Raw genomic sequence first — 22791 nt, 5'->3', positions numbered from 1 at the left:
TAGTAAGAGGTTTTAAGGTTTAGCACAGTAAGATATTATTTAGTCATAAGGAGGACTTTATCTGCCTTTTTTGACCTTTATCAAAGTTAAAGAATGTGTTCCATAGATTAACAACGCCCAATAGACTTTCAAAAGGAAAGCACAGATGAACAGCTGCCTCAAAAAGCAGCATCTTGATCAGAAAAATCCATTTTAAAAAGGAATACACGATGAAGTGAGAAAAGCATTTTGAGTGATTACAGTAGGACTTTACCTACAAGCATTACAGCAAATCCTGCTGCTGTACTTTTATCCTCCAACCCACCACTATCCCTGCACAGACTTGTTAGCAGTGACCTTCCCTCATTGTTCATCTGTCCCCCCAGCCTTTCTCCCTGCTTCAATTTTCAGACATTTTCAGTCCGCAAACCAATCTCCAGCCCAATTCACATCCGATTCTAATCTTGCTTCCATTGCAGCGTTCATTCTTGCAGCTGTTTGCTCGAGTGGATGTATGCAGAGAACGAAAAAGAAGAGAGACAAAGCCAATGAGACACACCACTGTGCCGTTAGTCAGCCTTAATCTTTCAAAAGTGCATTGTCAAGTGTTTTCTGTGCACTCTTGCATATCTTGTGCTTCATTAAAAGTTTCACAATAGGAGTAGTTCTGTATGTGGAGGAACAAAGCAGCGGTGAAGGACAAAACTGCAGAAAAAACAATACAATTTATTTGAGATCTGCCAAAAATGAAAATGGAAAGGAGGAGTTGAGATGGGATCTTGTGTTCTTCAGTCTTTTTCAATAACCCACAGTATCGATGCCATTTATCACTTGGCAAAGAGACTGGCTGCTCTGCACATGCACAGGCCCATACATCAACTTCATCATCCATGCAGCAAAACAAGCTGGCTGCTACAGTGGGCCCTGAGTTCAGTGTTGCTGGTAATAACTGTGTTTCCACTGGGCTGAAACAGTAGGGACACCACCATCACCAGCAAGTCTGGACTATGCATTTCCTACCCCACAGCAAGGTTAGACAATTTCAATTTGTTTACACGATCATGCTGCTATGACAGTGGGCCAAAGAGCCTGAGGTGTTCGCCGTACTGCTGCGGCAGAACACTGAGTGGTCGAGTAGAAAATGGAACTGGGTCACAGCTGAGACAAAAGCAAAAAGCAGCCCTTAGCAGCTCTGTCTGCAGATCACCTTTCATGGAAAACGTTCACCTCTGTTATTCTTACCACCAACAACTATACAAAGAGCAACACTCGCTGTTTGCAGAGGACTCATGGGGGGGGGGCGTGAAGCAGCTGAATCCCAGTCCAGCAGCGGCTGTAGTCACACGTTCATGCAATGTGTCTTCAAATCAGCTCCAAGAGCAAATCCCACTTTCACCAGTTGTTTTTCTGTGCATCTGCCAATCAAATGAGAAAATCAAGACAATGGAACTTTAAGGGGGCTCCACAGTGGTGCAGTGGCTAGCACGCTCACCTCACAGGGAGAAGGCTCTGGCTCAAATCCCAGCTGGAACCCCCCTGTGAGGAGACTGCAGGTTCTCCCCATGCATGTCTGGGCCCCCTCCCACAGACATGCCCCCTGGAACAATATGGGGTTCTGTGTCTTGCTCAAGAACACATTAACACATCGGCTGGCAAGGCAGGAAACAAACCTGCAATCCTCCAATCTCAGGTAAGCTGCCTTCCTTCTGTAAACAAATGATCTGACCTTCAAACTGCAATCTTTATAAAACTCATTTCAGTAGCATAAAGAGGCTATTTGGTTTTTATAGGCCATTACAGAGTCCATCAGTGTTATGTTTGTGGTTCAAAAGGCTTCTGCACTTTATGCTGTGATCCTTTTCTCTGCTCTCTTGTTTGTTTCCCAGTCTGGCGCAAGTCAGAAAACTCATATATTTGCAAAAAACAGCTTTGTGACAAACAGAAAGAACTGTGGTTTGATGCTGCATAAGCTAACTTCTGCTCTACATCACTTTGATTTTTTTTGTGGTTTTCTTTACTCTAAAGTGGGTAAAGCATTGCATTAAAAAGGTATGTTTTTTCCCCACACTTGGGTGGCTGAGGATCAGTGGGTTTAGTGATTGTCTTCCAGGTACGAGAGTGCAGGTTTGATTCCCAGCTGCTCCAGTCTCATGTCCTGAGCTAATGCCTTTGAGGCGCTTGGAACGCCTATAGGTAAAACGTTATATTTAGTTGATTTTACTAACTCAAAGTGACTTTTCTTTCTTTTGATAAAAAAGAAAAAAGTTTATTTCATAGTATTTATGAATAATTAAGTCATTTTGAATTGAGCTGACTTGAATTTACTACAAACCATCTAATGTAATGTTATCCTTTTTTTTAACACAGTGGCAACACACTCAGATCTCTAAACTCTAAACTTTGTTTTTTCAGACTTCTGGCAAATGAAAACACACATTTAAGGGATCTTCTTTAAGGCAAATCCATCTTTTTGGAACATTTTGGTTATGAAGGAGTTCTTCATGAAGGAGAATTGAAAAAAAAAGAGCCTTTACAGCTACATTAGTGTTTATGTAAATAATAAAAAAACTGAATTCTCTGCTGCCTGGTAGAAGAATCCTTTGAAACTGAGAAATGACATTTGTGATATTTTACCGGCAAAAAGACACTCATCTGTGATATTGAGAAATTCAAGAAGTTGAGGTGTTACTTACTCCTATGCGCAGCTTGATGGACACAATAAAAATGACGCCAGCCCCAGATGACCAGAAAAAATAAAAGAGATGGATGGATTTGTTAAAAAGGGAAGAGATTTCTCTATTCTGCAAGAATGAACTGACAAATGTTGAGAGATTGTTGATTCTGGTTTAAGCAGTGACTTTTTTGAAGTAATTATACTGTATGGGTTAGGAAAATTACTCTCTGTGACACTATGTTACCGCCGCATGAGTACCATTCATGGATTACGAGCGGGCAAGGTGCTTATTTTTTCACAGCATTGTTTTTAGTGTTCTGGTCTGTACTAAAGCCTGTACTGTAGACTGCTGTCTGAGCAGTCCTGTTCTAAAGTCAGGTGAGCAATGATGTTTTAAATGCACATATGACTGCACTTAAATTAAAACTGAGACCCTGTGAAGGACTCAGGTCTACAGCGAAGAAATATATTCAAAAGACCTAATCCTTGGAGCAAAATCCCAGAGTTCTTAAAAAGAAGACTGTGGACGGATTTGAAGCAGCTGCTGCTGCTGTTGTTTGAGTTTCATCACAGAGAGAAATAAGAGTGATGGAGCAATATTTATTTTGCTGTGCAGCTACTGTGATGTATCCATAATCACAAAACTGCTGTTTTCAGTCACATTTATCTGCAACTTTTTTTGTTTTTGTTTTCATAGTATACCAGAGAGGATACATTTTAATAAATGTGGTTTGTTCAGTCCAACAACTAATTTAAATTTAAATTAAATAACAGTTTAACTACAAATCCATTTAAAGTTAAATGGATCATGTTTGAAAATAATTACTCTATCTTAGTAGTAAAAGAATCGTCCTCCATCCTAAAGGTTGGTTGTTTAGTTGTTCCCTGCAGTTGCATGTCAGAGTGTCCTTGGCTCTGATCCCTCTGATGCCTCCAGAGGGTTGGATTAAGCAGCATTGCTGTGTGAATGTGTGTATGAATAAGTAGATGAGAAGCAGTCTGAAAGTACTTGAAGTACCAACAGATATAAAGATGCCTTACAAGTGCGGCCCATTTCTATAGCTGTGATTTTACTCTTTTAAACTGGGAAATGCTTAGACTGCTTTGAAGCTGACTCAGTGTTCAGCGTATAGCAGCATCTCTGGCTGAGTGCAGTTCATCACCTACAGCCCAGTTTCCTGTCTGCTGGGATACAAAACAAGGTTCTAGAAATATCAATGAAGTATATTCATTTTAAAATAGAGTAGCAGCCATAATCATATTTTTAATGCTATTCCTCACGCTATTTTTGAGCTAAAAGTTTCAGTATCTGCTAGAGTTATTTTTGATTTGTTTAGCTCCAATCCATCTCAATCTGGCTTCATTTGGCTTCTTCTGTGGAATATCTACCATCAGATGTTTCATTTCTGATCCAATCTATCCTTTTCACTCCCAAAGAGAGCCTCAACATCTTCATTTATGTCTCCTCCACCCTGCTTCTTGTCTTTTCCTCAGTCAGCCTCATCAACCTGCACAGCAATGCGTTCTCCTTTGTATTGTTTGCCTGTCTGTTGCTCAGGACTGTTGACCCATAAATACTTCAACCTTCAGCCTTCTCTCTAGTTCATCTGTGGTTTTCATGTCTCTGCACATCTCCATCTTTTAAATGGACATCACCAGTAAAATTCCTAATTTCTCTCACATTCAAGACTTTACTATCAATCTTTTGTAAAAAAAAAAAAAACAACTGTATTGCTACCTCCTCTAAACCCTTCCATATTATCAGCAACTACAGCTGTCCACTCTTTGTCGCCTTAACAACTTCTCTTTATCCTTATGGGTTTTTGCTTCTTCTTCTTTCTTGTCAAGTTTTCCTTTGATCTTTCTCTCACATTTGTGGCTCCTGGTTACACAATCCATCCTGTCTTAAATACTTTCCCTGCTGCACTTTCTTTCCATGCCAAATCACTTACTTTCTGCCTTGCTGATGTACAAAGCCCCCCAACCTTTTTTTTTAACAGACAACATCATAGCCCCTATCTGTGGTTCTTGCTACATCCACCTCCATTTTATCTTCTACCCCCCTATCTATGGACTGCTGATCTTTCTCACTGCTAAATTTGACTTAGTTTCATCTTTCCAGATGACAAAATATACCAATACCTGTCTCAGTGTTCACCTTAGTTGTAGCTGATTGGTCATCTGGTAGCATTGTGACCACATTGGTTAAAGATGCGCTCCACTTTTCTCTGCTTCTGTAAGTCACTGCTGGAGAAACAGTGTTCACTACAGCAACATTCATTCTTCTTGCATTGTCAGACCTCCAGAAGGTTCTTTCCTGACCAGAACCCCAACCTTCCTCATCCAGACCAACATGTCCATTAAAACCTGCAGCTGCCATTCCTTCTGAGGATGTCCTTTATCATCTCATCTATCTTCATGATTTACTTTTCTCATTTAACCCTACAAGGACATGCATAATATAAGTGGCACAAACATTTTCAAACTTTGAGGAGCAGCCCGTGCAGATCAAACAGGACATGAGTGAAGTGGGCCCTGCTGCTCGTTGCTGTTAAAGAGGATGCTGCTATACTTTGAAGCAGCTAAGGTTGAGTTAGTGTGAAGCTCTTTAGAACAGCTGAACATAGAATTACAATACTTACAACTTGGTTTAAATAAATCATACTTAGGTAAAAGAGAGCTAAAAAAAAATCAATTATTTTGATTCAAAAGAACAAGCTCATCAAACACAAGTCTTACTTTTAGTTGTAAAATGTTAAAATTAGGATAAAAACAGGTTGGTGGATGTTAAAAAATAGGTAAAATACATCAGCAGACTAAGCTGATGTTAGTACCACCATGGCTTTCATAACAGCATGAATTATTCCTTGTCCCCTCTAAAGCACTAATTCAATCAACATTTTGAACTGCAAGTCAAAGTGAGGAGCAGAGACAAAATAAAGCAATCTCTTGATTTTTCCCTCAAACTTGGATTGAAAACATTTGAAAACAACTATGATAAAGGTTCTGCATGGGTTTATTTGATAATATAGAAAAAACAAACAATGTATTGATGAAGACATGAAACCATTTAGGAAGAAAATAATGTACATCATCCTGCAATGTGATGTTGCTGAACTGGCACGTGGCAGATTTCCTTTATAGTTATTGGAAGCAGGACATAACTGCACGAAATATTTGCTGTAAGTCCAGAGTTCTTGAAGTTATTGAGTCTGAAGAGGTCAAAAGCTCACTTGCTTAAGCCACAGCATCAACAATGAAGTTTTCTGTCCCTGCTATGTAGCATGAAATGTTGCTTGACTTAGAAAAATGAAGAAGAGAGTGAAGCAACAAACGCCTCCTTTGAGGTTTGCAAATCCTCTGACAGTGCAGAAATAATTGGCACATTGTGAAGGAAAGATATTTATGCCAGTTAAGCATTAGGTTGTCAGAGATAGATGGTGCTCTGCCTGCTGGTGACAGCTTCTGTTAAAGAGATCTCAAAATAGTGACTGCTTAGGTTTCTCCAAACAACAAGGCGCTTGGATAAATTAAAGACTAGAACAACAGAGGCGAGTATTTGAGAAGAGAGTCTTTGACCTTCAACATCTTCTGCGCTGAATTCATCTGAAAAGATCACTTAAAGTTTGCTCATCAAATAATATATTTCTCCTTTTCAGCTACTTAACTCTTTTCATTTAGTTCTTCCACAGTTGGCACAGTTCGTTAATATTCAGGCTCTCACTTTCTCTTTGAATGAGAAGCCTCAGGCAGGTCATTAACAACGATCTCCTAGAAATATATCCGTACTTTTCAGGAAGTTGCCTTTCTGAAACATCTCTAAGTATAATCATGGTGTCTTATTTGTATCTGCCTTTTTTCACATCAGTGTGATGAGTTCAGTCAAGGCCAGCCCACTGCCGCTATGCCTACCAGCATTCATCACACACAGAATCAGAGGATCCAGCTTATAGTCAAAAGTGTCCTCGATTCTGCTACTTAAAGCCACTTGTTAATAATGTGCTCATCTTCTCTGTAAGCCTACGTACAATCAAGCCAGTGCTTATAGCCTCATGAATGTGAGCAGAAACTTGAAAAGCAAAGTAATTGAAGCTCATCTGTGCACTGGATACAGATTTTAGGAAATTTAGGCTTTGTTTGTTTATAATTTTCTGATATCTAGAATGCGTGTAAAATACTTACATTCGACATATCTAAAGGTATCTTCCCTGGCAAAGACTCCAGTTGTGACTATATTTGAAACCCACATCATTTATGGACTAAAGAGCATTTCCTGATACATAGGATTCTGAATAATAGGCCTTCAAGTGTAGCAACAACAGGAATGTTACCAGGATTTTTTGTCAGTGTTTGTGTGTGTGCGTGTGTGTGCTTGTGTGCACATTTGTTACGTTGCTGTGGATTACTTGTAATTTGTTGAACAATAGGAATTCAAAATGGACATTTTTTTACTTATAAACCAAAGAGTTAGAACTTGAGATGTTACTCGGCTGCATTCTTCAGCTTTTGATTGAATTAAATATCACAAATTCAGATGCCAAGTACAAGATGACTAGTTTAGATGAATAAATGAAGGTGGGTAAACCTCTCCATTAAAAGACGGCAGAATAACAATCATCAGTTAGAGCTTAAGGTTACAGACGGGGAGGAACCGTTCTATATTTCATTGACAAGGGCACAGACCCCTCCAAAGCAAATGTCAAAAATTACAAACAAAACAAAAGAAAACACCTTTTCCCGCCTCTCTTGACTCCTTGCCTTTTGCCGTACTGTCTCAGGATATCCATATTTACAACTTCTGTGTATGAGAATGCTAATCAATTCTTTCTTCTTACACAGTTGTTAAAATGATAGAATCGCTACAATAAAAAGTTCTGGAGCACATTTTTCAGATGACTTTTACCAAATAATTTTTACGTCCCCTCAAAGCTGCATTCAAGTAGAAAAATATACTGCATGTCTTAATAAATGACAACTGCGACTGAGTGCAGAATTAGGGTAAATGAACCATCTACACACAGAAAGACTTCATGTGGGCCTGCCTAAAGTGTGCGGTGTCTTCTGCTGCTGGGTTACTTGCACTGACTTTGTCTGCCACTTTACAGTCACTGCAAAGAAAGCCATGGAGTTCACACTGACGTCTCTGCCTGTGAAAAGCCCTTTAGATTAAAGTTAAAGCCAGGTTTCACGTCCAAGTGAGACTGGCAGGCTGTTGATGAAGATAAAGGTCAGTGAGAGGCCAACAGACAGGGAAGCTCTAATGGAAGTGAGGCTGAAAGACAAGGTTAAAGATCTTCTGGAATGAAACAGAAAGATGTGGGCAGAGCAGGGGGAGTCTAGTCAGCCGGTCTGACTAATGTCAGAGTTGGCTGTTAGAAAGGAAGATAAAAACTCAATTAGAATCAGGCAAAAACTTTCTTTGAGAAACCAATGTTCTGCTGTAAGTCAACTTTATTTGTACTCGGGTGTCACCTGATGTTCCTTGCCTTTCCCATTTTTTACCCAAATCTTCCTTCATCCATTTGTGTTTCTGTGAATGGAAAAGGCAGCAGCACAACACATTCTAATGAGTAAGCTAAAGACAACCGTTGCATGGTGCTCTAGAAATGTGGTCAATCAGGAGAGCCTGTGATGGTGGAAACAGGACACCACACAAAAAGCTGATTAAAATTCAGCTGCTATTAGTTAATAGTCAGATGGAAATACACTAAAGATGCCTGGTTTTGTCAAAGATAAAACTGAACTAAGAATGTAGTTAAAGTGTGAATTTAAAATGAAGCATGTTGAAGTCAGATGTTACCACAGCTGGCAGCTGTTTTAGAAAAAGTGCACATTCACCCTCCTAACAGGAAAATGTTTTTTTTTTCTAAAAAGAAGATGTGTCCACCTGTAGAGGAGAGACTGTAAAGGAGGATGAATTTAAAAAGAACGTCCAGCGCTGACAAAGCCTGTTTTGTTAAAAACTAACAGTATTTCCAAAATAAAACAAGACTTTTTTTAACTTGTCCTGTCCAACACCTGAGCAAACGGAGCGATCCGTCCCACCGCTCTGGGTTAGCGGCTGCCGGACTCAGTAGAACCGTGTGTCGGAGCAGAGCTCGGACCGTCAGCTCACACAGCGGCTTTGGGGCGGTGTGAGCTTTTCAAAGCAGAAATGTGGCTCAGTGCTTAGAAACCGTTCAAACAATCACCTGGGTTTGTGTTTCCAATTGTGTCCCGACAGAATAAAGGCTGATGTTATTCCCACATATTTACGTGCAGCCAAGATGCAGATTGTGGCATTTCCCGCATGGATTTTATGTTCATTAAACAAGGCTAATGTTGTTAGCACGAGTTAGCCTCTCCTAGACCTGGCTTCTTCCAGCTCCGTTCTTCCACAAAAAAAGCACTGACCACACGGATTAAAAATAAAATGATGAGCGAACAAGCGCTTCATAATAACCGTAACATTACTAAAAGCACGTTTAGAAGATCATCTTGTATATTACCAAGCTGCTGCATAAATGTATGTGGCAGCTCGGCTTGTTTACAGCGGAACTCATTTCCTCGTCTGGTATTTCAAACACTACTGCGCATGTGCAAATGATTTATTCCGACCAAAAGTGTGACCATGTGAAGGTTTGTTGTAATCGGTAAAAAGGTTTTCTGATCCCATGTACACAGTTGAATTTTAATCCGACCATTGATCCGATCAAGACATTTTGCGCATGTAACCGCGGCTATTGACTGATTGATAATTTTTATTTTAATTGTGCAGCTTTTGCAAGATTTTGTTTTTAAAGTAGATATTCTTTGGGTTGAAAGGACATAATTATTTTAATAGTTTGTTAGCTGTACACACTGTAATACACTGTTGAGAGTATAGTGAGTTCAGGTGACCTTTATGGCATAAAGGTAATTAAACTTTTAAACGGAACTATCTAATGACCTCTTTCGATCTCTTGTTTTGTGAAGAAAGCACAGATGAACTCAACAGCTCATTTGTCTGCAGTGAACGCCCTGACCCCTCACTCTGCAACTGATACATCTAACAGGAACCCACATCCAGAGCTGTTTCCCTTCTTTCATTACACTGAATGGAGAGAAAAAGACGAGTATAATAATTTTCTGAATGTCTTAAAAGTGTAATACCAAATAATAGCATAATGATTTCCACACATTGTAATGGAAAATGATCGTTACGACATGCTGTGATCCAACAGAGAGATCTGTCCGGCATTTATAGTGTACTGACTACTGCCCTTTAAATCTTGGGATCAATGTGAGCTCAAAAAAGAGAAAAAGGCAAGCACCAAGGAATCGATGAAATGATGAAGAGGACAATACAGAGGGAGCACCAAACAAGCATGCCCTAAAGCCTGCCACAGAAAGCAATAGGAAGTGCAGCAGCAGAAGCTGATAGTCTGACCATCCAGGGTCCAAATGTCTTTTTGAATTTAAAAAAATCTTCTGCTATGTAAAATACATGTGAAACTTCTGGACCCAACAGTAGCTGCGTTTACATGGACAAAAGTAATCGGAAAGAACGCCTGATCGGAAGAATATTGTGTCATGTAAACATGCCGTTCGGAATACTCTGCTTCGATCAGACTCGTTGGGATCAAAATTTCTTTCCGATGGAGATAGGTGGGTTATGCCGATTGTTGATCCGATCGTGGAGCATGTAAACGGTCATTCCTATCGTGAGTCACTACTGCTCTGCTTTACGTCATGCATAGACGGTGTTTCGCTCCAGAGAACAAACAAAACCGACCAGTTGCTCCGTGGACGCCCGGTGAGAAGCGCCGCGCCGGACTCGCCCCGCTGGCTCTTCGCCTCTCCCCTCTCTTACACACCTCACGAGGGGTTGCGGGGGAGGAGCGCTTCGTGCCCCATGACGTCTGAACCCTGTGTGGTCCTGGCTCGGATGCCGGTGTACCGAGCAAACTGTGTCTCTTAGCAGAGCAGTCGGATTAATAACTTTGTGTTTGAGGGGAGGAAGGATGCTTTGTTACGTGTGCGTTTTGTTGTTTTGTTACGTGTGGTAGAATTCGGACTGCGATCTGTCCCGTCGCTCTGGAATAGCGGCTGCCGGACTCAGGAGAACCGTGTGTCAGAGCAGAGCTCGGACCGTCAGCTCACACAGCGGCTTTGGGGCGGTGTGTGAGCTTTTCAAAGCAGAAGTGTGGCTCAGTCCTTATAAACTGTTCAAATAATCACCTGGATTTGTGTTTCCAGTCGCGTCACAACAGAATAAAGGCTGATGTTATTCCCACATATTTACGTGCAGCCAAGATGCAGATTGTGGCATTTCCCGCATGGATTTTATGTTCATTAAACAAGGCTAATGTTTTTAGCACATGTTAGCCTCTCCTAGACCTGGCTTCTTCCAGCTCCATTCTTCCACAAAAAAAGCACTGACCACACGGATTAAAAATAAAATGATGAGCGAACAGGCGCTTCCTAATAACCGTAACATTAATAAAAGCACGTTTAGAAGATCATCTTATATATTATCGAGCTGCCAGATATCTACTGTGGCAGTTTGTTTACAGTGGGACTCATTTCCTTTTCCAGTATTTTCAACACTCTTGCCCATGTGCGAATGATTTATTCCGTCCAAAAGTGTGACCATGTGAATGTTTGTTCTAATCGGAAAAGGTTTTTCTGATCCCATGTACACGGTTGAATTTTAATCCGACCATTGATCAGATCAAGATATTTTGCACATGTAACCGCGGCTACTGTCTCAGGCTGGAATTGTTGACCCATTGCAGGATCTCATCCAGAGTTCCCAAGTGTGGAGTTCTTCTCAGTGACATTAGTTCTGCAGAGCTTCGTTTCATCTTATTGAACTTGAGCTGTTTGTGTCATGTTTGAAATGTTTTTCTTCCTGTCTTTTGTCCTGAAATCACCATCCTTTACAATGGAAAAACATCACAGCTGAAAAGGTGGTTGGTGTGATGGAACTGTAAGTCAGAAATGGAAGAACCAAAGTTTTTTGTGAATGGGGTAGAGATGTTTATAGTTTGACATGCATTATTGTTTTTTGTCATCAGTTTGACAGCAGCAGGACAGAAGACTGACATGAGGAATCTCACATTAGACCCAGAAATCCTCCAAACGGACCAGTTTTTCCCCGAGGACATTAAGGAAAAAACCTGTGCTGACAATACAACCTGCTTATCAAACCACGTCTATTTAGCACATCCCAAAGTAGCACAGAGAGAAAAACAGTTAAAAGGAATAACATGGCATCCGCCCAGCTTCCTGCCATGCTCATCCCAACACAAGCCTCCTCCTCACTGTGCAAACTCACAGCAGGGGAGCTGCAACACACAACCGTGTTCTCTTTGTGTTCAAACTGTCTACATACTGATCATTTGAATATTATCTGCAGAATTAAGACGTTTCTCATTCTCTTTATTTTTTTTCCTCAGTTTTACAGAATGTTTGTTTTTGTAGTGATTGTTGTAATTTGTTTTTTATTTTGACTGCCTTTTAAAAATGTTTAACGTGTTAAAACATGATTATGACAAAAATCTGAGACCTAAAGGTTGTATGTATAATTGTATAAAGCTACATTCTACTTATGTTGCTGATTCATGTGTTTTTTTAAAGGATTCATATTATTAAATTGCTCATTTTAGCAAAGAGTAGCCTCCAAGGCTGGTGAGAGTGCAAACCACTACACCAGCATGCCGTCCTCATTTAAAACAAGCCCAGGAAATTAATAATGAATCATTTTTTATTTTTGTAAAATGATAAATGATTAAAATTGTTATATTATTATTCAACAAAAATACACATTATTTAACTTTAAATAACTGAATTTGTGTTCTGAGTGAATTTTCTTTGGACCTGATTGCGGTTGAACCAGCGCCCTCCCACTGTCTGAGGCAGTATGTCCCCAGCTGTGGACGACAGCCTTCATTTCTCATTAAGAGAATTTCTTTTAACCCTTGTCCTATCTTAGATGACCCCCCCCCCCCTTACATTGAGGTGTTCTCCCTACCATGACAAAGGTGGATAAAGGTGGAAAGATTTCATGTAATCCATGGACACCAGTGAAGATCACAAATCATTGAAGAAAAAAGGTTCAGAGCACTGTCTAGTGGGTCTAGATGACCCAACTCCCAATGGTAAAGTGCCTAGGATAGCACAAGGGTTATAAGAATCATTTTTATATGTTGATATAAAACTACCAGGAGAAGAGCACAGACTTTAGTGTTGACTCCACCCACTGTGGGGATGCCCATGCAGTTCACTTTGTCCATTGAACTCACATTACGGTTCAGTTAAAATCATTTTGTTGTTCTTACTTTCCTTTGTCACATGCACAACTTCTTGCAGACAACAATCTGTAAGATGCAGTTTTTGAGTGTGTCTGAAACTGGGGGGTGGATGTGTGAGAGTGGGGTCACTTTACCATCTACAGAGTAATACCAAATCAGATCCAGATAGTAATTTCAAGTATATTCAATGCATCTAGGTCACATGCCTTTTTAAAACCATTTAGATATTTACGTTGGCGATGGTAGGGGACATCCTGGACAGGTCACCAGTCTGTCGCAGGGGTAACCCTTGTGCTATCCTAGGCACTTTAACAATGGGAGTTGGGTCATCTAGACCCACTAGACAGTGCACTGAACCTTTTTTCTTTAATGATTTGTGATCTACACTGGTGTCCATGGATGACATGAAATCTTTCCGCCTTTAACCACCTTTGTCATGGTAGGGAGAACACGTCAATGGAAGGGGGGGGTTAAGGCAGACATGCTTATTATTTTACTTCTTTACAGTGTCATGTCTGCGTTACCTGAGCAGGGACTACAGCCTGCTCCTGGTGCAACGCTGTGTTGCCTTATGACATCACTCAGAAAAACGTCTAAAGGCAGTTTTAAATGTTAAAATGATGTCCACAACGATCACTTCTTACTTTGAGTTGCCTGTACACAGAAGACACATTAGCGTTGGTCCTAGACCTTCAGTGAACATTGGAAAGAGGACGTCATCTGGAGAAACAGTCTGCTGTAAGGGGACAGTTATCAGTTGTCCAACACCACTTCAAGGGCACGTTGCTTGGACGTGCCTGTGCATTGGCTAAGTATTTTCCAAAGTATGGTTCAATTCCCTATCTCTTCTTAAAAAAAAAAATCAAAGAAACAGAAGTTGTTTAACTCCCCACCTTGCCAACAAAGACTGTTGTTGCTCCATCTTGACAAATTTTGTGGCTCCACTTTGATGCAGCTATCTCTAATTTCCCTGCGGCAGTGCTGTTTCATCTGAGTCCTCTTCATCTGATGCTCCTACTTCTGAAGGAGCTGTTTGCTCTCAGGGTGTTTCAGTTCAGAAATAAAACTAATTCTGATGTTTGACACCAGACAACAATGGCACTGACTTTTCCAAACATGGAGACTTTTTGGTCTCATGACAAAGAGCTGACTCTTTGGAATGATCATGACCTAAAATGTTTTCTTCTTTTTTCACATTTCGTTTTTGGTATTCAGGTTCTGTAGTGTGGTAATGTGCTGAAAGGTACAGAAGGGCCCATTTTCTCCATGTCTAATAGAGCTCAGTGACCTTTACTTCATTTCATCTCATGGAGCCTGCTGTGATGTTATAGAATCACTGAGAGTCCAGAGCAGAAGCTCAAAACAGAACTTCGGCATGAATTTATTGAGGAGGTGAACTACTTCTGCTGACTACTGTGTCACATGGAACCTGCCTCTGACATCAGACGTAACACGTTTAGGTTCACGTCCTGCCTGTTTGTTTTTTCTTTGATTTTCTCTGTTTTTTCTACTTGGTGGCTCATGTGATATACTGTGATTTAGAGAGCAGGGTGGGTAAAAAAGTCCGAAATAGAACCTACACTAATAGCATGCAGCACATTAACCCTTGTGCTATCTGAGATGACCCCCCCCCCCCCCCCTTGCATTGATGTGTTCTCCCTACCATGACAAAGGTGGATAAAGGTGGAAAGATTTCATGTAATCCATGGACCCCAGTGAAGATCACAAATCATTGAAGAAAAAAGGTTCAGAGCACTGTCTAGTGGGTCTAGATGACCCAACTCCCAATGGTAAAGTGCCTAAAATAGCACAAGTGTTGCGGCCAAACAGCGTTGAGGGCCGCCGTGAGTTAAGCTGCGGCTTTTCTGTCCGACGCGACAGTCCAAACGTCTGCCTGGCTGCAAAGTATTTATTTTCTCTTCTGCAGGTTTCCAATCCATGCAGTCCAAACGATTGATATATTTAATATTCCAGCAGTGACAGACTTCCAAACCACTCAAGTAACTCTGTCAACAAATTATGTGATCACCGCGGCTCACCCCACTTCCTCATCCATTCTCATGCGTCGCCAGCGAGTAAGTGAGCACCTTTCAAACTTCGTGCCACACACACACCCCCGGTGACACACCCACAACCTGGCTAATGACGCAGCGCTTCACCTGTGCCACCTTCATTATGGCTCCTACAACAAGGGTTATGTGTTTTCTGTGATTTTAGGTCCTGTGTTTTAATGCAGTATTCCTAAATGACAAGACATGTATTGTTGAGTAATAAAAAATGATAGCAAACAAGACGTGGCAAAGAATTTTCAGGGTAAAAAAATGAAGATAAACTCAAAACAGACAATCAGAGCCTTACCATGCACACCTAAAGGGATAACGGACTTAATGCATCCCCTACCATGTATACCTTTGGGGTTTACAGCCTTGTAACCTCTGTCTTCAATTACTCCGTCTCTTATCTCCTTAGTTCTATAAACAAAACTCTTCATAACCACCAGGTCAAAATTGGCTACATTGTCACCAAAACTTCCTTCATCCATCTTATTACTCCAGTTCTTCAGCAGTTCCACTGGATGCCAGGTAAGTTCTGGACAGAATTTAAAATCCTTCTGCTTCTTTGAGGACATATTTAACCTCATTTGTCCATGTCTTTACATCTCTTCCACATTTCACTCTCAAATCCTTCCTGCTACTATCAGGCAGAGTTTTCAGTTGCTGCTCTCAAACTTTCCTCTGCCATGAGAAATATCCCTTCTCTCACTTTTTCAGATCTCTGCTCAATAATTATGTGTATGAATTTTCTTTCAGTCTCTACATTGTGTTCATCTCTGCTTTTAACCATTTTAAATGCAGAATGATGTCCTTGACTTCCAGAATGGCACCTTTCCATCAAATAACACTTTAGTACAATTCATAGTTCGTCTTGGTTGCTGCTCTGCCTGGAGCAGAACAATGCCATGCAGTTGTTGTGTATTGGATTATTTTCATAGAGGCAGTCTGGGCTCTGCTCATCAGAGCATGTCTGTGCGGTAATGGAGTCAAGTTTCATAAAGTGCTGTGATTCACAAAGACATGCACTGATGCTTAGCAGCCCTGCCATGAGGATGCTGCTGTATGACCAGGGGCCTCATTTATAAACGTTGCGTACGCACAAAAGAAGGCGTACGCCACTCTCTACGCAATAGTTGATATTTATAAAAAGCAAACTTGACGGGAAAATGTGCGGTCCTCCACGCAAGCTCTGACCCAGGCGTATGCACAAAAACGGGTGAAATGAGAAACGGCGACACCGTCGGCAGATGGAAGAAACACGTGAAAGTGACAGTGTGTGCCAAATCGTGCTGGCATGTGCTGTGCTACACAATGTGGCATAGCTTAAAAACGTGCCTCTACCCCCTGGTGCTGATTGCTGTGTTGGCCCCGACCCTGAACCCCAACCCCACGCATTTGAGCCATTTGCTGCTGCTGTGCGCCAGCGTTTGGAAGTGATGCGTCGCTTATAAAGAAAAAGAGGTGTGGAAAATATTATTTATTTAAGAATTCCCTCATCGTGCAGTTTATTTCAGTCAGGGCGATCTTGATTTCGCCCAACTCCTTGGCCACCTCTCTGATTGAACTACTGACTTCCCTCTGCATTTCAAGGACTGCATCGGTGAGGACGCGTCCACTGCTGGAGGGTTGAGAGCCGCGTGCCGTGGAGACGCTGGGTCCAGACGGCTACTCAGCTGCAGCATCGTAACCACTGGCCCCGCTGGAACACCCAGCAACTAAAATAAAATTGTTCTATATTAATAAACTGTAATTGTGTAGCCTGCATACATGTGACTTGACTGCATTCATTTGAATTATTTCTCTTACCTGTGTCACCCTGACCCTGGCGCGTCGGCGTCCCCTCCGTCTCAGTCAGGTGACTGAGGCGGAGGAGGACGCCGATAAGGGGGACTTAATAGGGATTCCCCAATAATAGCGGCCAGTTTCTCATCAAGAGGGGTCAGCTCCGGTACCCCCCCCCCCCCCCCCCACGTGGCGGACACACTCTGCCGATGCAGCGCTAGACGTTTTTTTGCCTCGACTTTGATGTCCGATCATTTCTTTCATTTCTTTTTTATTCCGAGGTTCAGTCCGAGGTTGTGAGGCTACAGCATTTTCGGCGTCTGCCACCGTTTGCCGCTCACGTGCCTTTTTGGCATTAGTAATGTCCACACTGTGCCCTCCAAACAACGTTTTATCCTCTTTTCCACCTCGCCAACGATAACTTCTACTTCACATTGAGTGAAGTTACGTTTTTTTGATTTCCTCTCTGTGTTTGCCATGATTTAGCAAGCCATGAATATTAATTTGTGGGCGTTTCACGGACTATTTATGGGCAACTATGGGCGTGTCATGTAGCCGCTAAAGCTGCGCTGCATTTAGAATCGGTTGTGATTTATAAAGGGAAAGATGCGTAGGATGTGCGTGCGCACGGTTTAATAAATCCGAATATTTCTGTGCGTACGCACGTCCTATGTTTCATCCGTACGCCACTTCTGACGCAAATCCTACGCAAAGTTTTATAAATGAGGCCCCAGTTCACTCATGGCTATGTGCCCACTTCAACACCCTCTACAGCACGGAAAGTAATCACTAAATAGAGTGGAGGTGAGCCCTGGCAGACTTTTAGATGTCATTGGGCATGATTTTGATGTCATCATTTATAAAACACAACAAAGGTTCCTCCTTTGCCACGAAAAACTGACTCGCAGTACAGACAGAAGCCTCACCCACACCATGCTGTCTGGCTGCATCAGCAAAACTCTACCGAGCACGGTTCTGAGTCAAGAGCAAATCATCTGACATTCCTAACCTCTGCAGGCACTGCAGCTGTACAAACATTCTTCTAAGCACCAACACACACACACTCACTGCAGAGATTCCCTGAGAATCCACCATGAGACCTGCAGCATGCTGCTCTGTTCAACACGTGCTGCAGGAGGAAGCAGAGCTTCATCTGCAGGTTCAGGCCAGCTGTCCACTGATTACAGAAACACACTCAATAACCTACTACTAGGAACTCTGGTCCAACCACCTCTTCCACCTGCAAGTATCAATACCACTAGAACAGTCAATGCTTCACTGGACAAAGCTACAACATTTTTTCAAAAGAAAAAGATCAAAGGAGAATAAAACACACCCTGGAAAGACATTTACTAAAAAACACTTTGAAAAGGTTGATCACAGTCAGCGGCTGCAGGAACAAAAAAGGCATGCCCCACCAGGCCAGAACATACCTGTAAAGCACACGATGTGTGTTTAGAACGTTGTGCTATCTTAGATGACCCCCCCCTTACATGGACGTGTTCTCCCTACCATGATAAAGGTGGATAAAGGTGGAAAGATTTCATGTAATCCATGGACACCAGTGAAGATCACAAATCATTAAAGAAAAAAGGTTCAGAGCACTGTCTAGTGGGTCTAGATGACCCAACTCCCAATGTTACAGTGCCTAGGATAGCACAAGGGTTAACATTTTATGATTCAATATTTAATTGTGAAAGTTAAAAGCCTGTTAGTTTTTTTTCTTCTCCTTTTTACCCTAAAGCCAAATTCTGAAGAAATCATACCTCTGAACCTTTATGTAAGATGTATGATGTTCCATCTGTCAGTCCACAAACATTGGTTTATGTTTGCTTTAATGTGGTCAGTAATTCTGAAATCCGATTGTGGGGCTTAAGCTGTGAGAAATGTTTTTTTCATGTCAATATCACACAGCCAAAGTAACTAAAAAAGAACACAGAAGCCTTATTTGTTGGTATCCAGCTTAAAAATGTGTTGTTTTTTTCTGGGATTTTAGTTGACTTAGCAGCTTAACAACATTAACATGACAACATTATACACAAAGCAAATGGTGAGCAAGCATTTGCCATTTTTGGAACAATCTGTATCAACCACACACACGCAAGGATTTTGAAAGCTTCGTTTTTTTTCTTTCTGATTTGTTGATTTGTTCATCCTGCTGACAGCATTACTGAATGTGTAGACAGCCTCACAGAAACTCAGCTACCCGTCAGAAACCTGCAAATCATCAAAAATGTATATTTAGTTTGGATGTAAAACAAAACCATCTTAACCTAACAAAAGAGACATGTTACAGGCAGGACAGTAACCCTGGTGTGTCTCCATTGTGCTGCGAGTCCTTCTCACAGCTGTCAGTCAGTTTACAATGACCCTGCTGCCTCGCCCCCTCCCCCTGGCTACTGGACAAGTGGTTTGTACCACCACCGCCATGTCATCAACATCCAAAACCTTGGCAGATATCAGACGCCATGCTCTCTCTCCTTACTCACTGAGTTCTTTTAGTACGCATCATTTTGACATGAATGGTGTTTTTGTACTTCCAAAATTAAACTTTCGTCGTCCATGGTGTTAATGGATGCTGGTGTTAACCGCAGGTTATCGTGTGAGCATCTCATTGTAAATATAAAATAACATTTTATAAAGTTTTATTTTGAAAGTACAATGGAAGTTTATGTTTTAATACTGGGACCTGTTTCCCATCGCTTCGAATTTTTGCTGCAACATCGTTGCATCAATGGACTGGAAAAAGAACTCCTGCGCAAATCTCGTGTTGTGGTGCGGAAAGACAGATGTCAGACGCATGACATGACAGAGGAGATGAATGAACGGTCTTTCTTTTTTTTTTTTGTGTGTCAATGCAACGCAAGCGGACCAGGGGAAACCTGCCTTAAGAGGCACACCCATTGACTGTATAATTAAACTGGACAGAGTGAGTGTGACGCCACGCATAGAAAAATTCCTTACTTGTGGTTCCAACGAAACGAAGCCAATTCAGTCACCAGTTTTTGCAATATAGCGGTCGCCACACTGGAACGTCAATACCCAGTGATTGGTCTGAGTCAATCTACATTTCTGTGGCAACCACTCTCTCCAATCAGGATTATTGCAAGAAGACCACACCCCTTTCACTGAAAGCCGGCTCAGGGAAACCTGTGAATCAAACATTTAGGTGGGGACAGCAAAAAAGAAAAAAATATGGTGGAAAAAAAATGTAGGATCATTAAGAAAAAAAAAGCATCATCAATAGAATGATTGAGTAACATCTGTTTATTTCTCAATAAAAGTCGATGGGATTTTGGCAACAACCTGTTATCTCAAATTAAGTCTATTTTCTCTTTTTTTGTTTTGTCAAGCTGCAGCACAGCCATGACAGGCGTCAGCTGCTACCACTTTGACCTCCAGTCCTATGAGAGTCCTTGCTCCAACAGCAGTCTGCAATATCCAGCTCCCAGCACCACTTTGACCAATGGCAGATCTTCAACAGCTTCAAAGAAGAGGAGTAACTTCTGACCTCAAGGAGCATGAAGCTCTGATGTTTGACAGGCAGGAAAGAAACCGTCAAACTGTAAATACAGGTGGCTCTAAATACGTTTGTTCTCGCGGTAAGGCCTGGATTGGACACGAGATGGGTGACCTGACTGCAGAGTTGAAGTGTGAATCATTTGGGGACTCTAATTATCCACACAAAAACACAATACACTAACAACTGGTTGTTGGACCCAAAGCCATACTCTGACATTTCTGAGAAGGTCAAAGTTAATTACTGAGAATCATTCTTCTCAGGCGGGAGAGAAAAGAGGAAATTGTTTGCTGAAATTTTTTTTCACACACAAACAAGGTTATTTGTGTCACAAAAGGGATGTTACAAAGTTAGAAAGTGACAAGCAATTAATCCCAAATCGTGTCTAATTACTGATGCAGAGCACGAGCAGCAGATTAATGAGGAATGGTAATTGAACTGATTAAGGAAAGTAGCTGATAAGAATGGATCAATGAGTGCAGTGAAGATCTAAATTCTCCTTGTGTGATTCAATAATTTTGATTTTTTTTTTTAAATATATGACTGAACCCACTTATGGATGAGAAAAGCAATATTACTGTAGCAGTACAGCAGGTTTTTGAATATCTTAGTATCAACTACCCTGCGACAGACTGGCGACCTGTCCAGGGTCCCCCCTGCCTTCACCCACAGGTGGCCGGGATAGGTTCCAGCAGCCCGTGACCCCGAAAGGGAGCAAATGGAAGAAGATACATTTATTTTTTATTTTCAGAAAACACAGCAGCAGAACAAAGATGTTCATTGGAGCTGGCATCTGTGGAAAAAAAATATTTAAAGGTTTCATTTTAATCACCTTTTGATTTATTTTGCAAAACTCTCCCAGTGAGCTTTTAAAAATGTGGATGCCGTTTTTAGCAAAAAAAAACAAAACTGGGCCGTTTTTTTAGGATATAGTTTCTGCAGAGCGACAGCAATTTATCAGAATTTCACCTCAGAGTTGTAGGTGGGACTGTTGGCGCAGGGCAAGCCTACCCACATTTTCCATCATCAGTCTGTTTACACTCTCTCCTCCTAGCTAAAAGCCCCTCATAACCCCAGCATAACAAAAATGGCGAGCAATATTGAAGCTATCCAGCCATACAGTTCTGATCCAGATTCCTGCTCTGACGAGGAAAACAAAGACATCCATGTTTCCATTTGTCTGCAAGTGGATGCATCAGCTTGTGGCCCGCTGACTGTACCTTCCACATCACTGCTACAGGCTATTTCCAAAAGCATTTTTTGTGGGATCCTGGTTTTACAACAATTTAGATAAAGAAATACTCAGGAATGCAATTTTAGCTTAATAATCGTTATAAATGTATTCTATCATGAGAAAAATACAAGAACATGTTAAAAACACTGAAAGCACAACTTTCTTCGGAGTGTGGTTTTAATAATACTAATAAGAAATGAATTACTGGTAAAAAAATGCAAAAGAACAATCATCTCGAATCGTTGGGAACCACTGAGCTAAAGTGTCTATGTGAGAATCGTTTGATTTGTGTAAACTCAGTTCTGGTTTCCTTCCTGTCAGGTTCTGTCTTCCAAGTTCTCAGTCTCACCTGGTTTACTAATTATCCACAGCTGCTTGAGTGGACTGGTTTAAGTGTCTGGTTTGCAGATCATCCACTGCTGTTTGTCACCAGATCTGTGTCCCTCTTAACTCATAGTTTGCTCATGTTTAAGTTTATTCATAAACTTGTTCACAAACATGGTCCCCTGCATTTTTGGGTCCTACACCATTGGTTCTTGAAAATCTACTGTGCAGCATTGGTTATGAAAACATGCAAAACATACAATTTGTAATTCTTAAAAAAAAACACCTTGTGAAATAAAGCCCAACAATCCTGTTGCCAGGAAGAAAAGAAGTCTTAATTTGCCCTAAGTTATCAATGAATGACAGGACATGACCCATTAATGTCTGTTATCTTCGAACATCAGATTTCAATTAGCAAACACTTCTGGTCCTGTGAATAAAAAGCAGGAGGTCATGGTGCTGGACTCATACATACAGGTTTTCCGAGCAGAATCCTCCACAAAAAGCGAAGAAATATCCTCATCAACACCAGCCTCATTTTTGGCAATGCAAGTGTAGGCGCCCGTGTCCTCAAAGTGCACATTGCTGATGTGCACCTCGCTCCCATTGGCTGTGAGCAACAACACAAACACACAAAAGAAATAGATTAATACAGAGACAGATATTAGCATTTGCAAACAACATTTACCACCATTTGAGAGGGAAGGTGGAAAGTTGTATAGAGTTCAAGAGTGTTGAAGTTAGACCCTGGTTTCTGTTTGTACCGATGCTTTTTTGTGGTTTTCACACCAAATGCAGTCTGAGCAGTGCTCACAAAGATGTTCAGCGAGTGCATAGTTGTGGAATCCATATCTCGGAAGACGGAGGATCAAAAGTATTGTCAGGCAGGAAACAAAAAAAGTGAATTTGCTCCACACTAAAAAAAGAGCAAACATGTCTTTCCTGCTTAG

The 22791-nt window shown here is 41.3% G+C and overlaps 1 protein-coding gene across 1 annotated transcript in view; it reads right to left on the bottom strand.

Annotated features, from left to right (window-relative positions):
• fstl5 (follistatin-like 5) overlaps positions 1 to 22791 on the bottom strand; it is a 256580-nt gene that overhangs the window by 30055 nt on the left and 203734 nt on the right. Inside the window, exon 10 of the mRNA XM_078953833.1 lies at positions 22317 to 22451. Within this exon, the coding sequence (XP_078809959.1) occupies positions 22317 to 22451 (135 nt within the window). The remainder of the gene's footprint in view (positions 1 to 22316; positions 22452 to 22791) is intronic.

Source organism: Oryzias latipes, chromosome 10 (genome assembly GCF_053564925.1).
Source record: "Oryzias latipes strain Hd-rR chromosome 10, Olatipes_Hd-rR_3.1".
Taxonomy (NCBI): domain Eukaryota; kingdom Metazoa; phylum Chordata; class Actinopteri; order Beloniformes; family Adrianichthyidae; genus Oryzias; species Oryzias latipes.
The sequence above is the reverse complement of the archived record's forward strand: the minus strand, read 5'-3'. Positions and strand labels throughout refer to the sequence as shown.